The following is a 23,655-nucleotide window of genomic DNA, read 5'->3' on the forward strand; positions in this document are numbered from 1 at the left end:
CTTTTTACATTGCCCATAAAATTATGAACTGTTTCCTAGGGAAAAGGAAATCAGGTGCAATGGTACCCAACAGCAAACATTGAAAGACAAGCAAAAGAATTTTAAAAACCCCCAAACTTTTCTCTAACAGAAAAAAAAAATTGAATTTGCAGGGAGAGGGATCTGACAATCATAGGAACTGACAATTTGACATGTTTGTTTATATTGTTCATTGATTGTTGATCTCCAAACAAATGTCCCAATCCAACCTGCATATAATTAATAAATCATGAACTATCACAATGCAAACAAGTGTCTGGACTATTAGATAATGCTGTTACCTGTTCCTACAAACCATCAACTCCAGCTAAGAGTTGCTTAGAATCATATTACCTGATCTAGGTTTTTGAAGAGTAGGATATCTTTACATGCCTCCTGCAGTCTGCATCGCTGTTCATCAGTTTTTGGATGAACTACCTATAAAACAAAGTAAAACAAAACTGTCATGACAACAAAGAAATACGATTACAGACTGAACCTTCACTTCAGAGTGAAAAAACAGAACACAATTTAAGAGTGTCAAAGTATATAGTTCTTTTTTGTTGTCTGCATAAACAGTATTTATATCTAAACATAGAATGCAAAACAGAATGAGAGAGACATAACAAACATATTATGCTGACAATTAACACATGCAAAATAACAGTCAAGAAAGACAAGAAAGAAGAGGATGCCTTTTCCTTTCCCTTCTAACCCAGCCACAGATACAGTCAAGGCTTGATTGGAACAGAGGAAAAAGTCAACAGTTTTCTTTCTAAGCTCTGGCTGTATTAGTCCCAATATACTTACTGTTCGCATACAAGTAGTTTATAAGATTTATGATACGTACGCATCTCAGCCCATCTAATAACAGAAGTTATCTAAGCAGCAGGGGTTTTGGGGGTTGTTTGGGGTTTGGTGTGTCCATCCCGTCCCCCCCCCAACAAAATTAGTTAAATAAAAGCTTTGTTGTTTGAGAGATTTTTTTTGTTACTTCTTTCCTGTTATAAACATCTCGTCAGGTTAAAGGAACCAACACTTACTGTGTCATAAAAACATTTATATATGTGCTTGTTGGGGGCTAATTATGAAAACATATATAAAAATATTAATTACCCCACATTCACCAGGTTAACTACATTTCTGGAATAATGGATTCCAAAATACAGGAACAAAGATACCAAAAAACAGTTACATTAGTAGGCATTTATAAAAATTCATTGTCCAAAGTTGAGCAGATCTCAGACCCTTGTTTTAAAAGAAAATTTAATATTGAATCAGCAGTCAGGAAAATTAAGACATTTGATGGAATAAATGTATCCAGGTTTACAAACATTTGGATGATAAGACACAATCACAGTCTTTTTTTCTTTTTATAGCATCTTATTTATGAAGTACCTTCTTTTTTAAGAGAAATTAAATTAGATTTAGATTTTCATTGCAGAAGTGTAAGCATCCTTGAGATGGATCTGGAAAAGGAACACCAGAAATCCAGAGGGAAAACATTGACCCTCACCAGCTAGGCTACAGAATTTGCTCACATAAAAGCATCTCTAAAGAAATACAATTACAGTATCTGGACTTGCAATTCCTAGAAATTCCCAACTTTCAAAACCAATAGAAAAACAGGTGGCCACAGTCTCAAAATATTTCAACAAAGTATTTCTCCTACCCAGACAGAACTGCTTTGACCAGAAAGACAGTAAAAAGCATGTGAGGAATTTTAAGCGCCCATGAAGAAACAGCTGTGGTAAAGCTTAACTAATTCTTCACAATAGCATCGATGCTCTAGGAATTGCCTCAACAAGCGTTTAAGATAATTAAGGAAGGAAAATATCCAAAATTTTAAAGATGGTAGACTTAAGCACAGCTCTCGAGTCCTTTGAAGTAAAGTGATATTAAAGCTATAGTGACAAAAAGTGCATGAGACAAAGTGGCCCTAAATTTCAGAGCAATGTCACTTTGTCAATGTCAGCATACCACACAGCCTCTCAGAACAAAATGCACAAGTGGTAGGGAAAACGTGAAGTACAGACATCTGCCTGTCAAACTGTAGAGAGAACTATGCATGATGCAATTCACTCATTCTTACCCTTTGTTCTGTATCTTCTTCCTCTTCATCTGGATTGAAAGCTTCAGCACAAACTTGGAAGAAAGAGAGGAAATTAGTAAAAAGAAGCAGTTACATGAGAACATCAAACAAATCAAGTTTAAATTCCTTTCTTCTGTATTTTATTTTCCTACAGGAAAAACAAAATCACTTTTGTTTTTATGTCATTATAGTGTCAGAGGCTTAAATCCTATCTATTCTCTGAGAAGGCACAGCATGGCTGTTCTCAAACTCTCACGTAAAAAGTCTGTAACTTACAACAGAATATAATCTGCCTAGCAAGTAGTCCAAAGCATGCACACATACTTCCCTTCAATTCTTATCAAAGCATAAAAATCTCCATTCAGATTAATTTATAAATATCTTCCCAAAAATGCAAGGGGAAAATTCTGCAGCTACATTACTTTGTTCTTTGCAGTGCAATGTATCCAGCAAAACATACTAAAAAAAAAAGAGTACAAGAAGGTATGTGGCACTCACTCCATCTCAAGTCAGATTTGCAAGTGAGTATCTGTATTTTGGGTTTTTTTCAATACAGAGAAATCACATTTATACAGAAATTAACCTGGGAAATGAACAATCAGCTTGACCATAGTATATTCTATGACAAGAAAATGTTTAGTCCCCTCCCCTATATGCTCCTATATCTTACTAGATTTGACTCAAATGAATGTCAGGTTGCAATATAAAACCAACTTTAAAAAATACACAAAGAGATTTTTTTAAAAGAAGGATAACAACATTTGTGGAAACCATACACTGTAGTGCATAGGAACAAGGTTCTGCAAAACATGTCAGTCTAACTACAGGATCAATTGTAAGAGAGGCAATGATAATGGTGAGCTTCTAAAATTTCAAAACATTTTTGTTTGGTTTCAATACTTCAGAAAAGTCTTATCTTCACTTATCTTAACAGTTACGCTGTTACACAATTTTACAGTATTAAACACAGACACCTTTAGCTGCCAAAAGCCTACAGCTCTAGCTCAGACTTTCTTCTTAATTTGTGGACATTTGCAGTTCTTACATGTCAAAGTGAACTCTACATTCTAACTAGTTGTACAGATAGAGAAAGTGAGAGTCAGTCCTGTTTTCATCTAGTTCTGCTCTTACTTCAATAAGGGTGGTCTTATTTCTGAGGCTATACACTACTTGCAGAATTTTACAAGGAAACACAGACAAGCATTTTTCTTTGTACTTTTATCCAGCATCCTGACAATACTGAAGACTTGGCAGAATGCCCAGAAGCTCACTGCAGTGACATCTAACCACTGAATGGACTTAGAAAGGATAAATAAAAATAAGCAGATTTAAAAAAAAAAAAATCTAGAAGGCCTGGTATTCAGCAACTTGCAAATAACTTGAAAACGCATACAGGACTATTGACCTTGTCATCATGCTTTTAAAAGTACTATAAAAATGCACAAGTCCAGCATAATTTGCTAGGAAAGACTTGCCTTCCCACCACCACCACCCCAAACCACCCCCGCCTAAAAGGTATCGGTCCTTTCTAGCAAATTAGATTTTAATTTCTTTTTTTTTCCTGGAGAGGTTGAAGAGAGGTTGAAGAGACTGGAATACAACACAAGCATTCCATTTATCAAACCACAACATAGAAACCCAATCATGTAATCATTAGGTGTCTGAAGAGTAGTTATTGCTCATACAATAAATCCAGTGTCGCACTGCTTCTTCTGGTTTGCACCATTTAAGAATATGGAAACAATATATTAACAGTGCACCTACAACAAACACACCAAAGGTGACTGTATTATGGGAAGGTAGATACCTACAAAGCAGAATTTGGACTGACAGGCAAAGATCCACTTAATATGCAATAAAAAGGAACTAACAAAGAGAACATTATTAGCATTTCAGTGTGAAAGCTTTCCTCCTCCTTTCATTTTACAGTAAGGATCAAAGTCTATTGTGAAAGCTTTGGATTTTCTAATAAGGAACGTTTTCTTAGAAGAAAGGCTCCTTGGTTTAAACAGTATGGTGAAACTGGAGGAAAAAAAAGTATCTTTATTCTTTACAACTAGCATATCTTACCAGTAAGTAGAGTTCAATTCTTTACTATGCACTCTAGTACGTACTATAAATGCAGTTCCATACATTTCTGAAACTCCCTGGCATATAAGCACATTCAAGCCGTGTATCTATGAATGCAGAGATCACTGTACTTCACTATATCATTCTACCATTTAAATTCTTAATATTAAGCTGCAAATTAGATTTTGTTCCCACCTCAACTGCAGGGAAGCTATTACTAAGAATATGCTTTGGAACTGAGGAAATTGTCTTCAAGATTTCCTTGGGAAAACAAGTTTAATTACCACGGCTATGATTACAGCATTAGAGCAAAACCTTATATTAAAACATGCAGCAATCAAAACAGCACAGTCCTCTGCAACTTCAGGATCAAACAGCTTTGGCTGGGATTTGTACATGTAAGTTTCCCCTATTTTGTCTTACCCAGTAAGGGTGAAAACAGCTTCATAAAGCCCGCTAAGGATACAGACTAGGACTTAGTACCCTTCCCTTACATATGGAAATCAATCACTTCTGTAGTGCCCATGAATGGGCACCACAGAAATACAACAAAAATGTGGCAAAAATACTAGTTCTTCCCATGCTGTCGCATAGAAAGCCTTCCCATTACACTTTTCATTCTTCAACCTCCTGCTGGGATTTCTTTTTTCATGTAGAAGTGGTAGGGCAGACATTTTGGACTTTGACTGACAGCTCTGATTGACAGGACTTTTTTTATTTGCAGGCAGAGCTGTAACACTTAATGCAACGTGTCTGTTGTGGGATGGTTAGAAGGGGAGAGAGACAAAAATGATTAATTCTGACCTGAAGCTTAAATTAATATTGTGATATGCTGGAAAGCCCACAGAAAGCTGTTCAGCCTACTCATAACAACCAGCAGCATTTTCCAAATATTTTAAAACATGACTAATGCAAAGAAAAGGCGAACATTACATTAACACCATCCTGTGGTTTACGTCACAATACATCTAATTTTTCTTTCCACTGTTTTTAATTGGTAAACTACTTGTGGAAGTCCATACGGGTGAACATATTACCTGTCAAAGTCTATGTGTCAGTCTTACCTTCAACACGTTTTGTGTTATCTGTGCTCAAAAACAGTGTTGCTTCTCTATTCTTCTGACTGAAAAGAACCCCTGTAACTACCCTAAACTCTGCCAACCCCTGTCAGAAATCTATGGAAGTTAACTTCAGGACTCCTGAAGGTTAGTCATTTGTGGGTTACAGTACAGCCAGTGCCAATGAAAAACAATTTGATCTTTCATCTTGACAGAGTGAAAACATACATGCCCCACTATTTTATACATGACTTAATTCACATATTAACTATTTCAGTGTCCCAATAAAACAGATACTCCAAGGCAAGCTTATTCTCACAAGATTATCCTGAAGAAATGGGTTGGAAGCATCTTTTCAGACTCATTGAAACAGCAGTTGGAAGGGATCTCTCTCTGAAGGTCATCCAGTCCAACCTACCCCTTAAAGGGGAGCTATTTGCAATGCTAGATTGGGGCTGACCCGAAAACCTCCCTGCGCAAAGACTGCACATCTCTCTGGCTAACCTGCTCTACTGCCCTCCTGGGGAAGAAGTTTTTCTTCATGTGCAACCTAAAGCTCACAAATATCTTAATATAATTTGAAGTGACTTCTGAAATCACACCTTTCCCATGTGAGATTTTCAGCACAACTCTGCCCTTGAGCAAACACTAAGCATGAATGCATCAGTGAAAGTTATGTACAAGTGTGACACACACCCCAATTACGTATTTCCAATACTACAGCTATATCAGCGTATCTCACGCAGACCAAGCTTCCTTCCAAATCTACTGACATAGTTCAAATAGCTTTGGAACATAAAAAACAGTTTTCAATTTTAAGAAGCTTTAAGATAAAAAGAAATCCAGGCTTTTATCCTACCATCTACATTTAGACTCTCTTAGCTTCTGCAGCTTCTACAGCTAGTTTAGCTTTCTCCTCTTACAGCACCTTCTTTGGCTTTCAAGAATAGGCACATCTGTTAACACTTCTGAAGGCTCAGAAATGATACAACTCGATCGCTGCTTTGTTATGCAGGTGACAGCATCTGCAAGCAACAAAGATCTTTCTAGCTGCAGCAATGACATAAACAGTGGATGGGTGAGGGGGAAGCAAAGGGGTGGGGAGAGAATGAGAAGTAGCAAGAAAAGTTCGCCGATACAAACACCACCTTTGTCTATGCAAGTTTTAATCACTTCCAGGATTGTTCTGCAAAATATGTGTTTTGTCAAGATCAAAGTCCTTGCACTCTATGCAAATCTGCATAACAGTTCAGCATTTAGCTCCTATAAGCAAATGAAGCCTTTGTGAGAAACACATACCATGCCAGTAGTTGAGAGATCACTGTTACTTTATTTGAAAACAGCAGCCAAGAGGCTGGGGCCTGAAGACCTTCAGACACACACAAGAGGAGGAAAAATTTCCATATTGGACTTGAAAATTCTATGTTTTATGTAAGGTGAATACATTGTTAATATTTCTGTTGTTATTGGAAGAAGTAGCAAAGACATGCTTTGCCATATTCTCTTTGCAATTTTGGATAGCGCCTTCTGTACTTCAGAGTGAAATCCTATTCTCTCGTCTTTACTTATGTGGATGCATTACCTCCAATTGATCCTATGAGACACATTAATGAAAATCTACCCAGGTTAGTACATGCAGAACAACTTTTCTAGTTACTTATTCAGATCGGTAATCTTGCACTATGTTTAAGGCATTCTTTGCATTTGAGTTTGCCAAAGCTTCAAACATTTTTTAAGTCTGTCTCTCAAGGGACAGATGCATAGCCTCTTCTGGGAGCACTACGCCAGCTGGAAAGGTGACCACTTCCAGTGGCTTGTCAATCCCTCTTTGACAGCTAAGCTGCTAAAGCAGGCACTTCCAAAATGATGCAGTCGAGATAAACTTCAGAAGCTTAAACAGAGCTTATACATAGGTCTGCTGGCACAGCTCAACGTGATTTTCTGCACTTGGGAAACAACTTCAAGTTTCCTCTCACTTCTATTGCTGAATAGCTCAGAACTTTTTGGTTCAGAAATTGTACTTTGTTTCCCAAGTTAAAGATCTCACCATGTCAAAGCAGACGACAGTCATACCTCAATACAGCAAGTGGGAAACAGAACCTGCACCCATTTTGCACTACCTGAACAATTTTCACATTTATGACAGTTAGAATGAAAAGCAACACTGAAACCTGAAAAACAGTTAAGCCATCTGCAGGAAAATCAGCTGTTTCAGCCTTCAATTCACTAATGAGAACTGACTGAAATCAAGTGTAAATTTTTAGTTAGAAAGAATGTCATTGCACAAGCCTAAAACTGAGATCTCGGGTCCTAAAAGGCTGGTCTTCCTCTTTTACTTTATGTGCCACATGAAAATCCCCAGATGCAGGAGTACCCACAGCAGTACCACCTCCTGACTTCATTCTTAATTCTCAAGGAGGCATAACTGAGACACGACTTACAATGACTGGGACTTGAGCAAACAACACCCCCTCAAATCTTTGTCAAATACCAACGCAGAATATTCAAACACACAACCACTTGCATAGCCATATATGTCAAATCAAGTGTAAGGTTTTTCAGTTGCGAAATATTTAGAAATAATGAATTTAGGTGGCAAAGGGGAAGAATGGGTTTTCAATTCTGGAAACAGCTTAAAATTTCATTTAAAGTTAAAAAGAAATTAAAATAAAATAACTCGGTTCTTCACAGGCAGACTTATTCTGCCTTACAGATTAACTGTGAAGATACAAAGTCACTCAGCATGGCTGTGCCAAACCAGCTCAGTCCAGCAGGGATTACAGGTTCAGGCGCAACTCTGCACATGGTCCCAAAGTCTGCTCAGGCTGGAAAGCTGAACAGATCATTTTGTCAGGCAAAGAAGCCTATGAGACACTGATAAGCCTGTAAGGCCCTAAAATCCTGCACTGTTTCACCCAGCTCTGTGAAAAGCCAGCATTGCCTCACTGTACTGTTGTACATACACAGCAACAGGTGAAAATGTTCACCTGGCTTACCTAAAGCTTTGCTTATGCCCCTAATTCAACCTGAAAATGCCCATCTCTGATGTGGAGATTATTGATATTTCTCAAGGCCCACTGCTTTAATAGAGTAGTAAAACTGAGGTCACAGGCAGAGCTTGAAAGGAACCGCTCTAGTTCACAGCTGCCCCAAGGCACAATTCTGGATAGACTTTTTGCCCAGGGAGGTTGGGGCATTTAAGAGAACTGGATGATGTATTACAGTGCTTGCTATCCTTGCCTTCAGAAACATTTGATAACCATTCCCTTAGTATGATTACATACTTTCCAGTAGTATTGTCTTGTCATGGTTTAACCCCAGCCAGCAACTAAGCACCACACAGCTGCTCGCTCACCTCCCTCACAGTGGGATGGGGGAGAGAATCAGAAGAGTAAAAAGTGAGAAAACTCGTGGCTTGAGATAAAGGTAGTTTAATAGGTAAAGCAAAAGCCACACAAGCAAGCAAAGCAGAACAAGGAATTCATTCACTGTTTCCCATCGACAGGCAGGTGTTCATCCATCCCCAGGAAAGCAGGGCTCCATCACACGTAATGGGTACTTGGGAAGACAAACACCATCGCTCCCAATGTCCCCCTCTTCCTTCTTCTTCCCCCAGCTTTACATGCTGAGCATGACGCCATATGGTCTGGAATATCCCTTGGGTCAGTTGGGGTCAGCTGTCCCGGCTGCATCCCCTCCCTACTCCTTGTGCACCCCCAGCCTCCTCGCTGGTGGGGTAAAAAGCAGAAAAGGCCTCGGCTCTGGGTAAGCACTGCTCAGCAGTAACGAAAACACCCTGTATTATCAACACTGTTTTCAGCACAAATCCGAAGCATAGCCCCGCACTAGCTGCTATGAAGAAAATTAACTCTATCCCAGCCAAAACCAGCACATATCTAAATCAGACTTTTCCAGCTTGTTTTCTTCCGATCAAGACAGAAATGCAACAGCTCCAGTGACAATGGCTTGTGATAAAACTGTAATGCCACTGTCACACACTCCTACTTCATACTACATTGCAGTCATGAGTTCAGAACAGATTGCATAATCAATCATAAATGCCACCTTTTATGATAATGTGTTTTTTTTTCTTTGCAGGAAATCCAAGTCTACATGCACAAGACATCTTTTCTCCCAAGATGCATAAGTACAGGCAATATAATAAGCCCTTTAAAATTACAACAATTGGTTGACATCTATTTCCATATGTACATTTGTTTTGTACATTCTGAATGCATTTTTTCAAATATTTTTATTAAACTCGTATAGGTTAATAATAATCTGGTTTTAAGTGTTTATTTAAAAGGCTTTATCATATATATATCATATATATCAGCTATAGAGTAAAACAATTTAGACAATGTGTTACAGGAGAACAGCCACTAAAATGATACAGCCACAAATTAAATTTTTTTTCCACTACAGGAAGATTTGGCCAAGTATTTAAAACTACATTTCTCTAGGGGCAAATGAGAACTTTCATTATGAAAGACCTAGAATAATAAATGGAAAGTAAATAATCACAGTCTCTTTTAGATTTATAACTTTACGTACATATAATGAAAGCACCACATGCAGACAACACTGCTTCAACTAGATTTTAAAGACAAACGTAAAGTACAGTACATTACTACTTAATTATTATTTCTAGGTAGGCTTTGTTCAGGGTTTGGTTTTTTGTTTTGTTTTGCTTAACTCCTCCTGCAACATACAGTATCTAGCATGGAAACCATCCCAAGTTAACTGACAGGCCTTGCTTTGCCACAGCCATCACAGGGGCATACAGCACTAGACAAATAATAGGCCAAAGGGTCCTTAGCATGCTTGAGAACCTGCTCCTGGGATCTATTACAGAAAGACATTTCCTGTCCAAGAAAGAGGCAAACTGGGGGAGGGCAATCCTACTGAACTGCAAGAAAACTTCAGAAGACAATCCTCAGCCTGTGTATCTTTATTTAAATTCTCCTGCTACTCAGGAGCAATTAAAACAAAAAACTTGTGCCAATGGAGGACTGGGGATAGAATTCTTTTAGGCTCTTCTACTTCTTTGGTATAACCAGATGAACATGACATTTGCTTTTTTTTTTTCTTTTTTTTTTATTAAACCAACAGCTATTTATAATTGTATTTGCTTTATGTAGTTGGCTGTTTAATTATACAGAGGCACAACTTTTACTTAATGCCTTTATGTATGAGTTAGCTTGTCCTTCCACTTCACGTGCTCACAAGTGGTTAAAGAGTCATACCCTCCCACCTCACAGAAGCCAGGTGCTGGAGAATAAGAATAAGGTCATGAGGTTACTTTGTTTCATAGAGTAAAACACTGGCAAAAATAACTGAATAAAATGCTTCTAGATCATCTAAATACACATTTGTGCATAGACTCCAATAATTCTACATAATTCCTAGACTGTAATTATTGAAAATATGATATCCTACAATTTACAGAAATTAGTGAAAGCACTCTGTAGATAAAATACAGCACTCTGCAAGTAGTGTCTGTCCTGTACAGCTGGAAAAGCCAAGGGACAAGATTACCTGATTTCACAGAAATCATCTGCTAAGCCACAACTACAGCTCTTGCACTTTTGGCTTCCATGTCTCTATTCGTAACAGTAGAGCCCACTATCCCATCAGACACTAGTGTGCTCTGGAGCTTGCAAGTAAGAGGTGAGTCTGTGTGAAAAAATAAAAACAACAAAAAGCTTTCCATCATGGTAGAGAACTAATTAAAAATAAGAAAGCTTTCCATGTGGCAGCATCAAAGGATTTCACAGCTCTGACATGGTCACAACCAAGTCCAAAATATTGTCCCTTTGACCTTAAACAGTAATTTACAATTTACTACTTCTGTTTCCAACTCCCTTCACTACATTTAAACAAAAATCTTAAAATGGCAGCAGAGTATTTTAGAATTAGACTTTTTTATTCTGTGCGGTACAGCCTGAGAAATTCAAATGAAGCAAGCTTTATTCTTGCAAGTTAAGAAATCAGAAGACTGAAATGGATAAACATGCTGCTGACCTTGTTCAAGCCTTCTAAGAGAGCCTTACTGATGAGATAGTCATCCATAAAAAAAGGTCTCCTGGAAAACATGATGCTACTACTATTTCAGAGCACCCATATTCACAATTGTAGAAGGAAGGCTTCTGCTTTAATGATCTTCTGTTTTAGTCCATCACATAAATCTTGCCCATCACATAAATCTTACCACATTTCTAAATGGTTACACAAGCAAGGCAGATAAAACCAGAAATTAAGCACCAATAATGTTTACGTGCCTGACAAACACAGCTCTACTTTATCTCAGTTAAAAACAGCATGGAGAATGTTCATTTTACATTCAATTTACATCAAAACACCCCAAGTTCCAAGGAATGGCTCAAATACATACCTTCCAAAAAAAAGGGCATTTATCTTAGAGGCTTTTAGTTGCAAACAGTAGATAAAAAAGATATTCTAGCTGAGGAATAAAACAGAAAAGGTGTTTTTCCATTCTAGAAATAAGAAATTCTCTTTCAGTTTCCAGACCAAGGCTTGCTTTCTTTCTTTTTTTTACTTGCAGTTCTGATACATGAATTGCTAAACCTGCAATAAGGTGCATAATATTTTAAAAGAACCACGAGCATCTTGGGAAAAGTGCACTGAAGCATTTGCGTGTTAGAGGAGAGCAGATATTTAGCAATAAAAATTACCCACATCTTTCTGACATCTATCCTGACAGAGAATTGAAGGATGTCAAAGTGTTAGAAGGCATTTCTGAAATTAATGGTTCAACAACTTAGATAAGATTTTTTAAGATTTCTAGAGAATGTCCAAATAGATTAAAAATCAGATTACCCCTCATGGAACAAGTAATGCCTATTTACCTGTAGCGACAGGGAAAAATACAAGACCAGCATGGCTTTGACACAAAAAGACTGTGTGCAGAGCAATGATGTGGAAGCACCCAGGTCCCTGTGCTCTGAAATGACTGCTTCCTGTCCTGGCACGTAAGCAAAGCAGGGAACGTGAAACCTACTGTCTTTGAAGAAAAACCCACCAGCTACCCCCACTTCTGTGCAGCTACTCAGCAACTCAGATGCCCTGGTGATTGCTAGTAATGGGGAAGGCGTAACTGTTTGACTTGATGCAACTCATCTTCAGGATGAGTCAACTCTCAACTTTAGTGGCTCACTGAACAAACAGATTTGGTTTACAGGAAAGCCATGGCTGAAGTAGTCTGGCAAAAGACTAATATTAGGCAGAACTTCATCAGTTAGAACTTGTGTGCTTTATTTGTAACCACTTAGTTCTGTGTTTTTCCGTTACAAAAGATAAATGAGTTAAAGAAGATTACATTCCTTCCTATCCCAAATTTTGGAAACATAGGAAAAACATACATTCAGACACACTAATTCAAATCAGGTAAGTACTTCAGGCAGCCATGCACAAGCCATGCAGAAGCCATCTCTCAAAGTCAAGCCTTGATTTAAGTCTCTCTTTAAATGAGAGCACTATAAAAGTGCTCACAGCAATTCATAACTGAGATTGCTTTAAACCCATTATATTCCCCGTAGCTAGTTTTTTTAGCATGCTGACTAAAGCTTTGCATTATTTGGAGTACACAGTCTCATCAAGGTGTTCTAGTGTTAAAAATGACTGAGCAAAGTTTCTGAAAATACATGGGATGTCCTTTCATATTTAAATCAGGTACATTTAAACTTTTCTGTTCTACACTGACTATTCAATCCATTCCACATTTAATCTTAAGTGACAGCAACCTAAACTTTCCATGAGTGTATTGATCAGTATAAAAGCATAACATCTACGACTTTGTGTAAAACTTCATATTGAAAAAGGGATAAAGTGCTGCCTGATTTATTCACAATAAAAACACAAAGCACATGTAACACCCAAGGTCACTCCACATATATACATCACAGCACCATGTTTTGCACTAAGTGTAAAACTGCCTTTTTAGCCTGTATCGTGACATACATTTTGAGATTTCCTCCAGTGTGTTTACTTTCAGTTTTTTGTGCACAACAAACCATGTTGTTTTTCATGGTTTTTTCATGGGGATATTTTCATTTGGGCTTTAATTCACATGTTAAAAATCAGTTTGGATTCCAAACAAAAGGAAAAAAAAAAAAAAGCTGTTCTCCTCTTTTCCATCATGCCTCAAAAAAAAAAAAATTAAATTCCAACCCATCAAAAAGTGAGAGAATGAAATTTTATTTAAAAAAAAAAAAATCACCTGAAGGCTGATATTTTCAAAAGTATTTATGTATCTGAAGATATGGACTAGCATTTATGTAGGCTTTTTAGAGATCTTTAATGTAAAAGAATTAATGAAAGTTAATCACCTGCACCTTTTGCCACCTGACTACTTTTGAAAACTAGCCCTTACTGCATTAATTGCTTAATAAACATGCATAGCTATACCTTATTCTCCCAATTAATAATAAGGACTAATTTGAGTTAAAATATTTGACCTCTGATGAACAACTTCTGATTGTTATCTAACACTATAAGCATGAACAATTATTTAGAACGAATAAATTAAAAAAGAGGAAAACTGAATGAATTCTACTCCACTGTAGCACTTATATTTGCATAGAGTGGATTGGATCAGATTTTGTCTGACCAGGTATTGCACTGACTTAAGTTTTAAATAAGGATGCTCACTGAGTGTTGTATTTCTCTTCATGCCACAAAAAAATCTAGCAATTAAAAGCAGAATTATTCACAACAGTGTGAAATCCAAGTAATTGTGAAGTCACGACTGTTAATTTCCAAAAATAAGCTTTTCATTATTCATTTAATGCCAATTACATGCCAAGAATTTTTAAGTAAGTCCCAATATTGCAAACAGAGAAAACAAGTGGGGTTTTTTTTGTTTAACGAATAATGATTCAGGCACTTTCCTACAGGAGAGCTCCCACACAATTTATCACCACTTTCATCTGTCAACCCACACACTTGGCTTTCGCTCATATCAACATTTTTCAAAATGAATTGTTTTCACTCTAGTTATGATATCAGTTTTGCAATCATTAGGGCTAGCAAAAAATGATAGAAGCATCAGGTTGCTGAAACCGAAAAACTGTTTGTGCCATTAGTAAAAGTGTGAATTTTTTAATTCAAAATTCTCTTACAATTTATCATCTGCCTGAAAACCTTTCAGCAGAAGTTATTATGCCATCAGTTTTGTAAAACGGTGAATAATTAATGTAGAAATTCATATAGTAGCTGCAAAAGAAGAAACCAGATCATGATTTTCAAGTCATCCTCTAATAATCACAGTCTGGTAAGTTGAAAGCAAAGAGAATGGCACAGAGAAAGTCAGTCACTCAGTCTTCCTCATTTGATGATTTGAAGTGATGAGATTTTATCACTGAAGTAGCACAGTATCCTGCAAGAGAAAATACTCAAAACAACCTCCCAAAAAAAGTGTTGTTTCTTGCTTCATTGCTATGATTTAGATGTCCTAATTTAACAGGATCCCAAAACAGTATTCTTTACCAAACACTAACATGTTGCATGGCAATAATTCATATAAAAGCTTTCTTAGAAATTTTTTTTTTAAAGCTGTCATTTTAAAAGGCTAAAAGCTACTAAAAAGATTTTACTATGCATAATATTATCATATCCTGACATCTCAACTTGCCAGGGTGTGAAGAAAATGCTGTATCTCACTAGAAAGCCCAGAGAGATATCAGACTTTAACATATCTACTTCATGAGATGATTGCTCATCTTTGGTAGGAGCCAGAAGAATGAAGTGTTCAAGGTTAAAAGGCCCCCATAGTCAAAATGGCGAAGAACCAGTGAGTTTGAAGACCCAGTGGTCATACAGGCCTCTTACGGAATTTCATCTTATGAGGAAAGAAAAAGCCAGAAACTGTCAGGGGACATCGATTTAAACATTATTCAATACAAAATTCTATACCTACACCCTCTAAAAATAGCATGTTAAAATGTTATCTGAAGATGGATTAAAACAAAACAAACAAACAAAAAAATCAAAAAAAGCCAACCATACTGTCAGATTGCTAGAGATTGCAAAAGATCGAAAATACTGATTGCAAACCCAACATTTGTTGGGTACACTGACAGTGTTAAATTTCACTGTCCCTAACAATGTTAATGTTCACTATACACAGGAAGACATGATTCAGTAACATTCAAACAAAATTATCCTCTACATATGTAAACATTTATTCAGCAATCATATCTTAGGAGAGGGATAACACCTGATTGGAGGGACAGCAGATTTGATCCTTCTCACTTCACTGAGTCTCTGATGAAAGCTGCCCTACCAAAGGTACTAACTGAAGCAAGTCTTGCTCATTTGATTACTTTTTATATTAAAAAACATGACAGTCATGTTACTTTGCTGGTATAAAAATACTAGGGAAGTAACGATCATATATTGCTTCCCTAGATTATATAATTCAATTATTTTGCTTATACAGTTGGTGAATGTGAAAACTGTAATCTCATTCCTATCCCACAGAGGCCAAAAGAAGATTAAGGAGGGAGTACAGGAACATACAAGAGAGATAAATTATACAAGGTCACTCAGATAAACAGAAATAATTAGAGAAAACAGACGAAAACTTTCTGCCACATGCCTATGGTATGGGTGTCATATTTTTGTCAGATTTTTTTCTATCCCATGAAGAAGTCAGCAAGTCTGCTGGAGAGTGGGTGTTCTGTGGAATGAATCAAAGTTGTCTAGAAATGGCAATACATAAATCTACCAAAAACCTTTACTTTTCCGAAACATGCTAAAACTAGAAGAAGAGAAACTATGCCCAAGTGAGACTGTAGTGGGCGTCACACTCTTCTTTCCAAAACCACAATTAACTTTCATTCATTCATCAGAGAAAAATTCTCTTCAATGTCACATATCAGTTGTTATAGTGGGACAAATACCAACACTCTCTTCCCTCTAGTTTTGAAATAGCTTTGATATTATTACTTTAGGAAGGAGGTATCACTTATTTCTCCCACCTCCCTGCACCCTGTAGTCACTAACCGAGGGCTGAGATACTCACTGGTATTCTCTGCAGTCTCTTTCACTACAGAAGAGCGACTAACAACGTTCGTCAGGAGGCCCTATGCTTGGAGGAAGATCAAGAAACATAATCAAGCAAGTATGAATTTCAACACAGTCCAAGTTTTGGGAGGAAGGAATCTGTATGGTTTTCAGGCCATTCAAACCAAGCTTGGGCAGACTGAGTCAGTCAGCAAGCCTCATAACATGAGTTACTCACACTAGCAGAAGGCTCAGCCATTGCTAATTAACTTAAAGCAGCAGCAAGACAACTGTTCTGCTGGGTAATTTACACTGAAATTGCCCATGGCACCACAGTCTATGGCATCCTATAGCTAGGAGATTTTAAAATCAGTGGGTTGTTTGGTTTTTGGTGTTGTTTTTTTTCTTTTTAGTTTCTACATAGGGATAGCTTATGATTTTGGAAAGAGAGGACTATTTTCACCAGCCACCAGCTTGTATACAAATAAAGAACTGACCAACACAACGCTTGGGGTTTGTGTGCACGCTGAGGAACCTCAACATGTTACATGGCCAAACCCGCTACACACAAGTAATCTATTTATTAGATAAGTTTCTAGGGGAACGTCAAGCTCTCATTTATCTTTCTCCCTCCTAGCATTTCCTGGAAAAGGCTGTTTCTCTTCATGAGAACACTACTTTACCACTCTGCACTTCTATAAATAATTCTGTGAACGTGATTAGATAAGGCCCCCTTTTCCAGGATGATCCTCCTGCACAGTCTGTGGAGTTTCTCACTATCCCACCCACAGACCCCTGCTTTGCTGGCTGAATCTCTGACCAGCACACAAAACCATGTTTCTCTGGTCAAGAAGCAAATGGGATTCCCTGCAGAGCCTTTATAGCTGTCGAATCGCTTGGAAGAGTTTAATGCCAAGCAAGCCAACACTATCCCTCCCCCTCAAGCAACACATCAGCCTAGGAGACGAGTAAGTAGCAAATGTTGCAGAAATGGGGAGCACAAGCAAGCAGAATGAAACCCCATGTTCTCAGTACTACAGGGTGAGAAAGAAGCAGTATGTGAGAATGTGCTACTATCACTTAGGGGATATGAAAGCAGTATCATCACTTTCAGTCAATGATTTGAGAAATGTAGAATAAAATTCATTCCTCTTTTGGACAAAAAGACTATAAACAAGATACGTTTTAATGTACAAGGTCAGCTTGACCTTTGTAATAGATTACTATTTGTCAAGCAGTTTTCTTAAATCCTGATTTCTTGAAGTATTTTACTGAGGTACTGCATAAGCTAGAAGTAAACTAATTTGCTCGAAGTTTTAAAAAAATGCAAAAATAAACTTCCTGACCAATTCTCACCATGTGTCAGAAGACTCGTATTTTGAGTAAGTCTTAACGAATGACAACCAAATATTTACAATCATTAAAACAATATTTGCCAGTACAGTCAAGAGCCCCAGGTTTAGATGTTTCATAACTAAAAATAAACACCTAAATGAAAATTCAGTAATCATTACAACAGGGTTTTTCTATAGCTTTATGCATCCTTAGAATTTGCATTAGTCCACCAAGGGAATCATGATCATGCTGTTATCTTCAGGCAGCTAATCACAACTGACCAGAAGTAAACACTCCAAATGTAATATTAAGGACATTAATAAAGCAATTTAAAAGAGATTCTCTAACTGCTATGTGTAAGAAAGGGTCATAAATAATTGTTAAGTCTCCAAGAATATATATCTAGTTGAATTCTTTACCAGAACAATTATTAGCCTGTCCTAAACTGTATGTATACTGTAGACAATTACTTTGTCATCTTTTCCTTTAATTAGAAGTGCATTTTTTCTAACTTTCATTCTTGACCTACTGAACAATGAGAGCAATGCCATAATTCCCTAGGCAGCCAAATGCGTAAAAGAAAAAAAAAAGAATTCTTGCTTGAATTTTAAGTCTTTTCTTCAATATGGCCAATGTTAGTTTTGAAATTATTCTCCTATTTGTTCAGCCAGAGTACTGTAAATCTACAATTTTGTGCATATAAATCTTGATACCAGCAAATAATTTAGCGCTGCTCTTTACCCCCCTTACAAATGTACAGTGCACTGGAAACGTGACAATCACCGGTAGGACTGAGAAGGTTCAACACAAACTAGCAGAGAGTTCTTCTATTCAGAAGACCAGAAAAGAATACACAAAATGCAATTACAAAAAATTGTGTGTCAGCTTTTCTTCTCCATGGTTTGTTCTGCTTTACTTCATTAGTTAAAACCAGATATATTTAGATAGTACACTGAGTAATCCATAATGCAATGTTGGTTTGTTATTTGTTGTTATTTGTTGGTTTATTAACAAAAAAAAAAGAAAACTTGTAAAAATTGCAGAACGAAGAGTTTCTTAAAACCTAACACATCTAACAAGGAAATAAAATCAAATTCAGAGCACCAAAACCAACAAATCAGTCACTCATTTTATGCAAGGAATTATAAAATGTGGTTGCCTATGATAGCAGGGGGCTGAGTTCAATAACCTATGAGAATCCTGCCAGTTTTCTTCCTGTTTGGGTAACTTCTTGACAGACACAGCAGGTACAGAGTGCAAAAAACACAACCACCAAACAACTCCCCACCACCCCAAACCAGTAGGTTTCTGTGCTTCTCCTGCCAAGAGAAAGAAAATGGGGTCTCCTTGTATATGCATGGATGCTGTTTGCATCTCTTTCGCATTTTAACAAATCCTACACTGATCATGACCTGTACAGTGTGTATATATAGAGAAAGTGGAGGAAAAAGGGGGTTTTTTAAATTGTGAAAAGTATTTAACACACAGTAGTAAAATGTACATATTCTATTAATGTTTGTCTCCATGACAATTCTAACATGTACTGTACACTCTGAATTATTCTAGCTCTTCTTGGAGCAGCAGTGTTATTAAGCATCTAAACAGTCCTCCTTAATCCAATTGCGTAAGTCAGCAATTCAATTTTACATTTGCTCTTTACTTGTTCACATTAACCTTTAGACCCCTTCAATGAAGGAACCTGTTTTTTAACTAAGAGTAGCTCAGTACCAATACTACATTTCGGTATTGAAGATTCAAGAAGATTACAACTACCCTCTGATTAAGGTTCAACTTTTTAACTTCAGGAACAATGCAGCCTTTATTTAAACTTAATTCTGAGATGCAGCCACTTCTCATTTGTAAGATTTTACTCCATCAGAAGGTTGCAGGATGGACTAGTTTAGCAGAGAAATGAAAATGTCTTGGGACTCTCCAGATTAAGATACTCTACAATGTATGGCTTCCAATATTTACTATCAAACTCCGTTATTCAAGATACAGTTTTGTCTTGCCTAAATTTCTCATGTAATAACATACCAAAACTACCAGCACAGTCAATTTTTAAGAGTTCTCATTATACTCACAATTACTTATATGTAGTGGCATAAATACACAGTCATACCCTTAATCATACCCAAGCAACTAGTAGTAAAGCAACTGAACTGCATGGGTATAAGGACATTTTGCACATAAAATTAAACATGTATTTATCTCCTTTATATTTATATACCACAAATACCATACTATCAACAATGCCCCACCGTAACTATCATAACAAAGAACGTGTGAGATCATATACAAAAGTTACAAACTGAGTAGACTTGAACTGAAAGCTAGAGAGAACACCCTGAACACACTGGCATTTTTATAAAGACATTTTTCAAACCAGAACCATAATGACTTTCTAGATCAGCTAAATGCTACAATTAAATATCAGAAGAAAAAAAAGTAACATGCAAAGCAATCCACACTGCACCTCAAATGAAAAAAATAATACAATACCTTCTCATCTACACATAACATTTTGTTGACGTGATACTGTTCAAAAATAATTTGTTGGGAATAAAAGCTACTCATTAAAGCATTTAATCTTGGTTAAGATAGAAAACAAACAAACAAAAAAGTATAATCTGCATCTCCAGAACAAGTGAACAGACACATTTCCAACAACTTTAAATATCAGTTGCACAAGCAAGGGGCTAAAACAAACAGGGGACGCTCCCCATCCCCATATTTCTGTATTCTAACCAGAGATAAACTTCTTCGTAACATGGAAGATTAGATGTATTCCAGCAGAAAGAAGCTGCCACTTTTTCAATTCACTGCAGAGCAAGCCTTTGCCATAATTATTATGTTGCATAAAAGTTCTGGGAAGTTTTTCTGGACAGAATCATTACTACTGCTGAAGTTGCTTCAATAGTCTGTGATCACCCACAGAACTGTTTTCTAAACTGCTCTCAACGTATTGCCCACTGGTTTCTACAGTGAATTAAGAAACAATTCTCATTATTTCAAATAAAAATACTGGTAGAAGTATGAGAAATAAGGCAGTGATGAAGAGTAAAGTAATTTTTAATGTAATTCCTTTAGTCAAATACAGATTTCAAAACTTTTTCAGAAACATTAAATTCTTAAAAGGAAATCATACCTGATACTCTCCTGTTGTATCGGTTAACAACTGGAGCTGCAAAATAAACAAATCAAAATTACAAATGCTATTTATTATTACCAATTCAAAGTCATCATCTTAAATAATCATGATATTTTTATGACACAAATCCCATACAAATCTCTTTTTTAAAAAAGCTTCAATATAAAGCTTTCATCCACTTACTTGCCAGCCAATAAGTCTTTATGCAATGTTAAAACTTGATATTCCAAAAGGTGATTACATGCTAAGGTGGAGGGTAAGCAGTTTTGGGGTTTTTTTACCCAATTCTGAAAAAAATATACCTGTACAGAGGTTACCCAATCTTAACCTATCATCAATTCCCAGACCACTTTACTTAGCATTATTACAAAACATTCAAGCACTTTAAGTTAGCTATACCTACTTAATACAGATCAAAAGCTGATGGAACTTAATAGCTAAACCATTCTACACTCCTACACAAGCCATGTAACTGTTCAGGCAGTGCTCCCATACTAACTCGTCATCTATCCTTGACCAAGGCTATCTTCCATAAGGGCACACATTTAAATTCTGAGATGGAGGATCCACTGTTTCATTGCTGCTTTGTTCATGCTGTTAGGTATAGAAGGTATTTGAACTTTATCTCTAATTTGGGATGAACTTCCTGACACTCACTATTCACATTCATTTCGACATTAAGCCAACCTTTAGTATCCTTTCCCCCTTTCACTGTAACCCAGTTACTGTCTTTGTGAGTTGCTGCAGTCTCAACACAAAAAGCAATCAACCTGTAAAACTTGACCCAGAACACCACCAAAACACCATGTTCCTCTTCACCACTAATAACTGAAGTAATTTTATTCTGAATGCTCCATGCTTTCCCGTTCCTCTCCCCCTCAACTGATAATTACATTTTTTCCCCCGATACAACCAGTGACCTTTCTATTCCATTCTTTAAACATTTAGGAATCAGATGAGCCTTTATACCACATTAAGGCATGTGCATCACAGAGCCAGATTTATTAAACACATGGTACCAAAACCTTAATAATCCCATAATTTCTTACAAATTAGAAACTTTTGAGTATCTCAGCACCATCAGAAGATGAAGAACAATGCTTTCCTAAGCAAATACACAAGAACTCAGGTTCTTCTGAACATGTTTACAACCACCGTGTCTGTATTAAAACACATAGCTAATACCAGGAAAAAAAAAAGACTATCAGAGTTATTACTGTGTATTCTTTTGTAATGATAAAGGAAATCAGAATAAAGAAGAGGTTGGGGGGAAAAATAATCAGGCTAAATCCATAGTTTTCAGCCAAATCTATCAACAAGGAGACAATGCTTAGCTTAACAAGAAGCTAAGAATTAAAAGCAAGATTATTTTCTATTTTGCAATTTAGATCAATACCTAAACTTCTATAACACAGCATAATCCTTAGAAAAATAACATTGACACAGTGTTTCATACATCAAGCTTGAAGAGGTTCAAAACCACTGAATGATAAACCTAGGAATTCAAGAAACTTTATTTTCAAATCTTTAAGCACTTTTTGACAGTAGCAACCCTTCCTGCAAGTAAGGGCAGCATGTATTTCACTTGTCAAAGGACACTATGGATGCAAGAAGTTTATATCACTTAAGGGGAGACAGGCATTTGGAACAGAGATCCGTTCTGGTTTATTAAACAAACTCATACAACTCTCTGAACTGAAAATGTTCATACATTTTGCCCTGTTTTTAACTTTTTCACATGGGCCTGCCTGTGGCCAGCAGTGGTGACAGAATACTGCTCTAGACATTAATCTACCCTGCAACAGTACATTCATTCTTATCTCTAGCTTATTGAGCTAGTTTAACTGAGTAACTACTCAAAGTTGGCAAGCAAATTTGGACCTTAAGAAACAGGGAAACTAACTACTTTCTTAACTAGTGACACAGACAGATGCCTACGAGTTCTAAGATACTGAAGAACAACAGGACCAAAACCAAGTAGTTCAGTTCCTGCTACAAAGTGATTTATTACAAGATAAATACTAAATTCAAAACATAATTTTATAAGTTTGCAGTAAAAGCACCTCATCTAGGTCATTACAGTTTCAATTAAATATTTAACTACTCTCATATATGGATTCAGATATTTCTAATCAACACCATAAGTAAATACATGATTTTATTTCAGGAACTGAACCATGCAGACCTTCTTCTCCACCTTTCGACTACTACACTCATTTCTTACTCCTGTTTAAGAGTAACATTTTAACATCTTTGAACAGCATTAATATACTACAGGAAACTCTGGCATACGTTGGGTACCATAGAAAAAAAATCCACATTTCAAAGACTATGTCTTCTTTTAGAATCCTGGTTATTTTATCCCATAGCAGTGTTCAGTGTCATCAAAACAGCATCATGCTTTCCACAGTGTTAAAAATGAGAAAAACATAACCTTTTAAGGACAGTTAAGACAGCACTATTATTCTGCCTCCACAAAGCTTTTAAGATTAAAATGATAGTTTGCTTTCCTTACACCAGTGACAGTTTTAACACGTACAAAATTTCAGGTTCACTTTTATATGTTGTCAGAAGATGACTATTTTTATGCTAAAGAGGTAAAATCTGACATTTCTTACTGCAGAAGATAAGCATTTTCTTTTGTTCTGGCTTACCAATGAAAAGCTCTCCTTGTTTATGACTATTTTCAGTATTGCACAGACAGTATATCCACTCCTATGGTATCCTTGTGTTTTGTCATTTGAAGTACACAGAGAAAAGCCTGGCATCAAGGACAGCTGAGAGAACAACTCCTGAAGGTCCCACATACACCTAGATTAGTCTGTGGACAGATTCCAAAAAATTAGATGGGGCGGAAGGGAATAATACATTTACGGTTAACCCAGCCTATTTCCTAGACTGAACAC

General features: G+C 36.7%; 1 protein-coding gene across 1 annotated transcript in view; it reads right to left on the reverse strand.

Annotated features, from left to right (window-relative positions):
- The window catches only part of PRKAR2A (protein kinase cAMP-dependent type II regulatory subunit alpha), a 69,279-nt gene that overhangs the window by 22,675 nt on the left and 22,949 nt on the right, over positions 1-23,655 (reverse strand). Inside the window, exons 2-4 of the mRNA XM_069812029.1 lie at positions 20,747-20,782; positions 2,111-2,163; positions 373-456 (exon numbers count right to left, since the gene is read on the reverse strand). Of these exons, the coding sequence (XP_069668130.1) occupies positions 373-456; positions 2,111-2,163; positions 20,747-20,782 (173 nt within the window). The remainder of the gene's footprint in view (positions 1-372; positions 457-2,110; positions 2,164-20,746; positions 20,783-23,655) is intronic.

The sequence above is a fragment of the Haliaeetus albicilla genome, chromosome 24, assembly GCF_947461875.1.
Source record: "Haliaeetus albicilla chromosome 24, bHalAlb1.1, whole genome shotgun sequence".
Lineage (NCBI taxonomy): Eukaryota > Metazoa > Chordata > Aves > Accipitriformes > Accipitridae > Haliaeetus > Haliaeetus albicilla.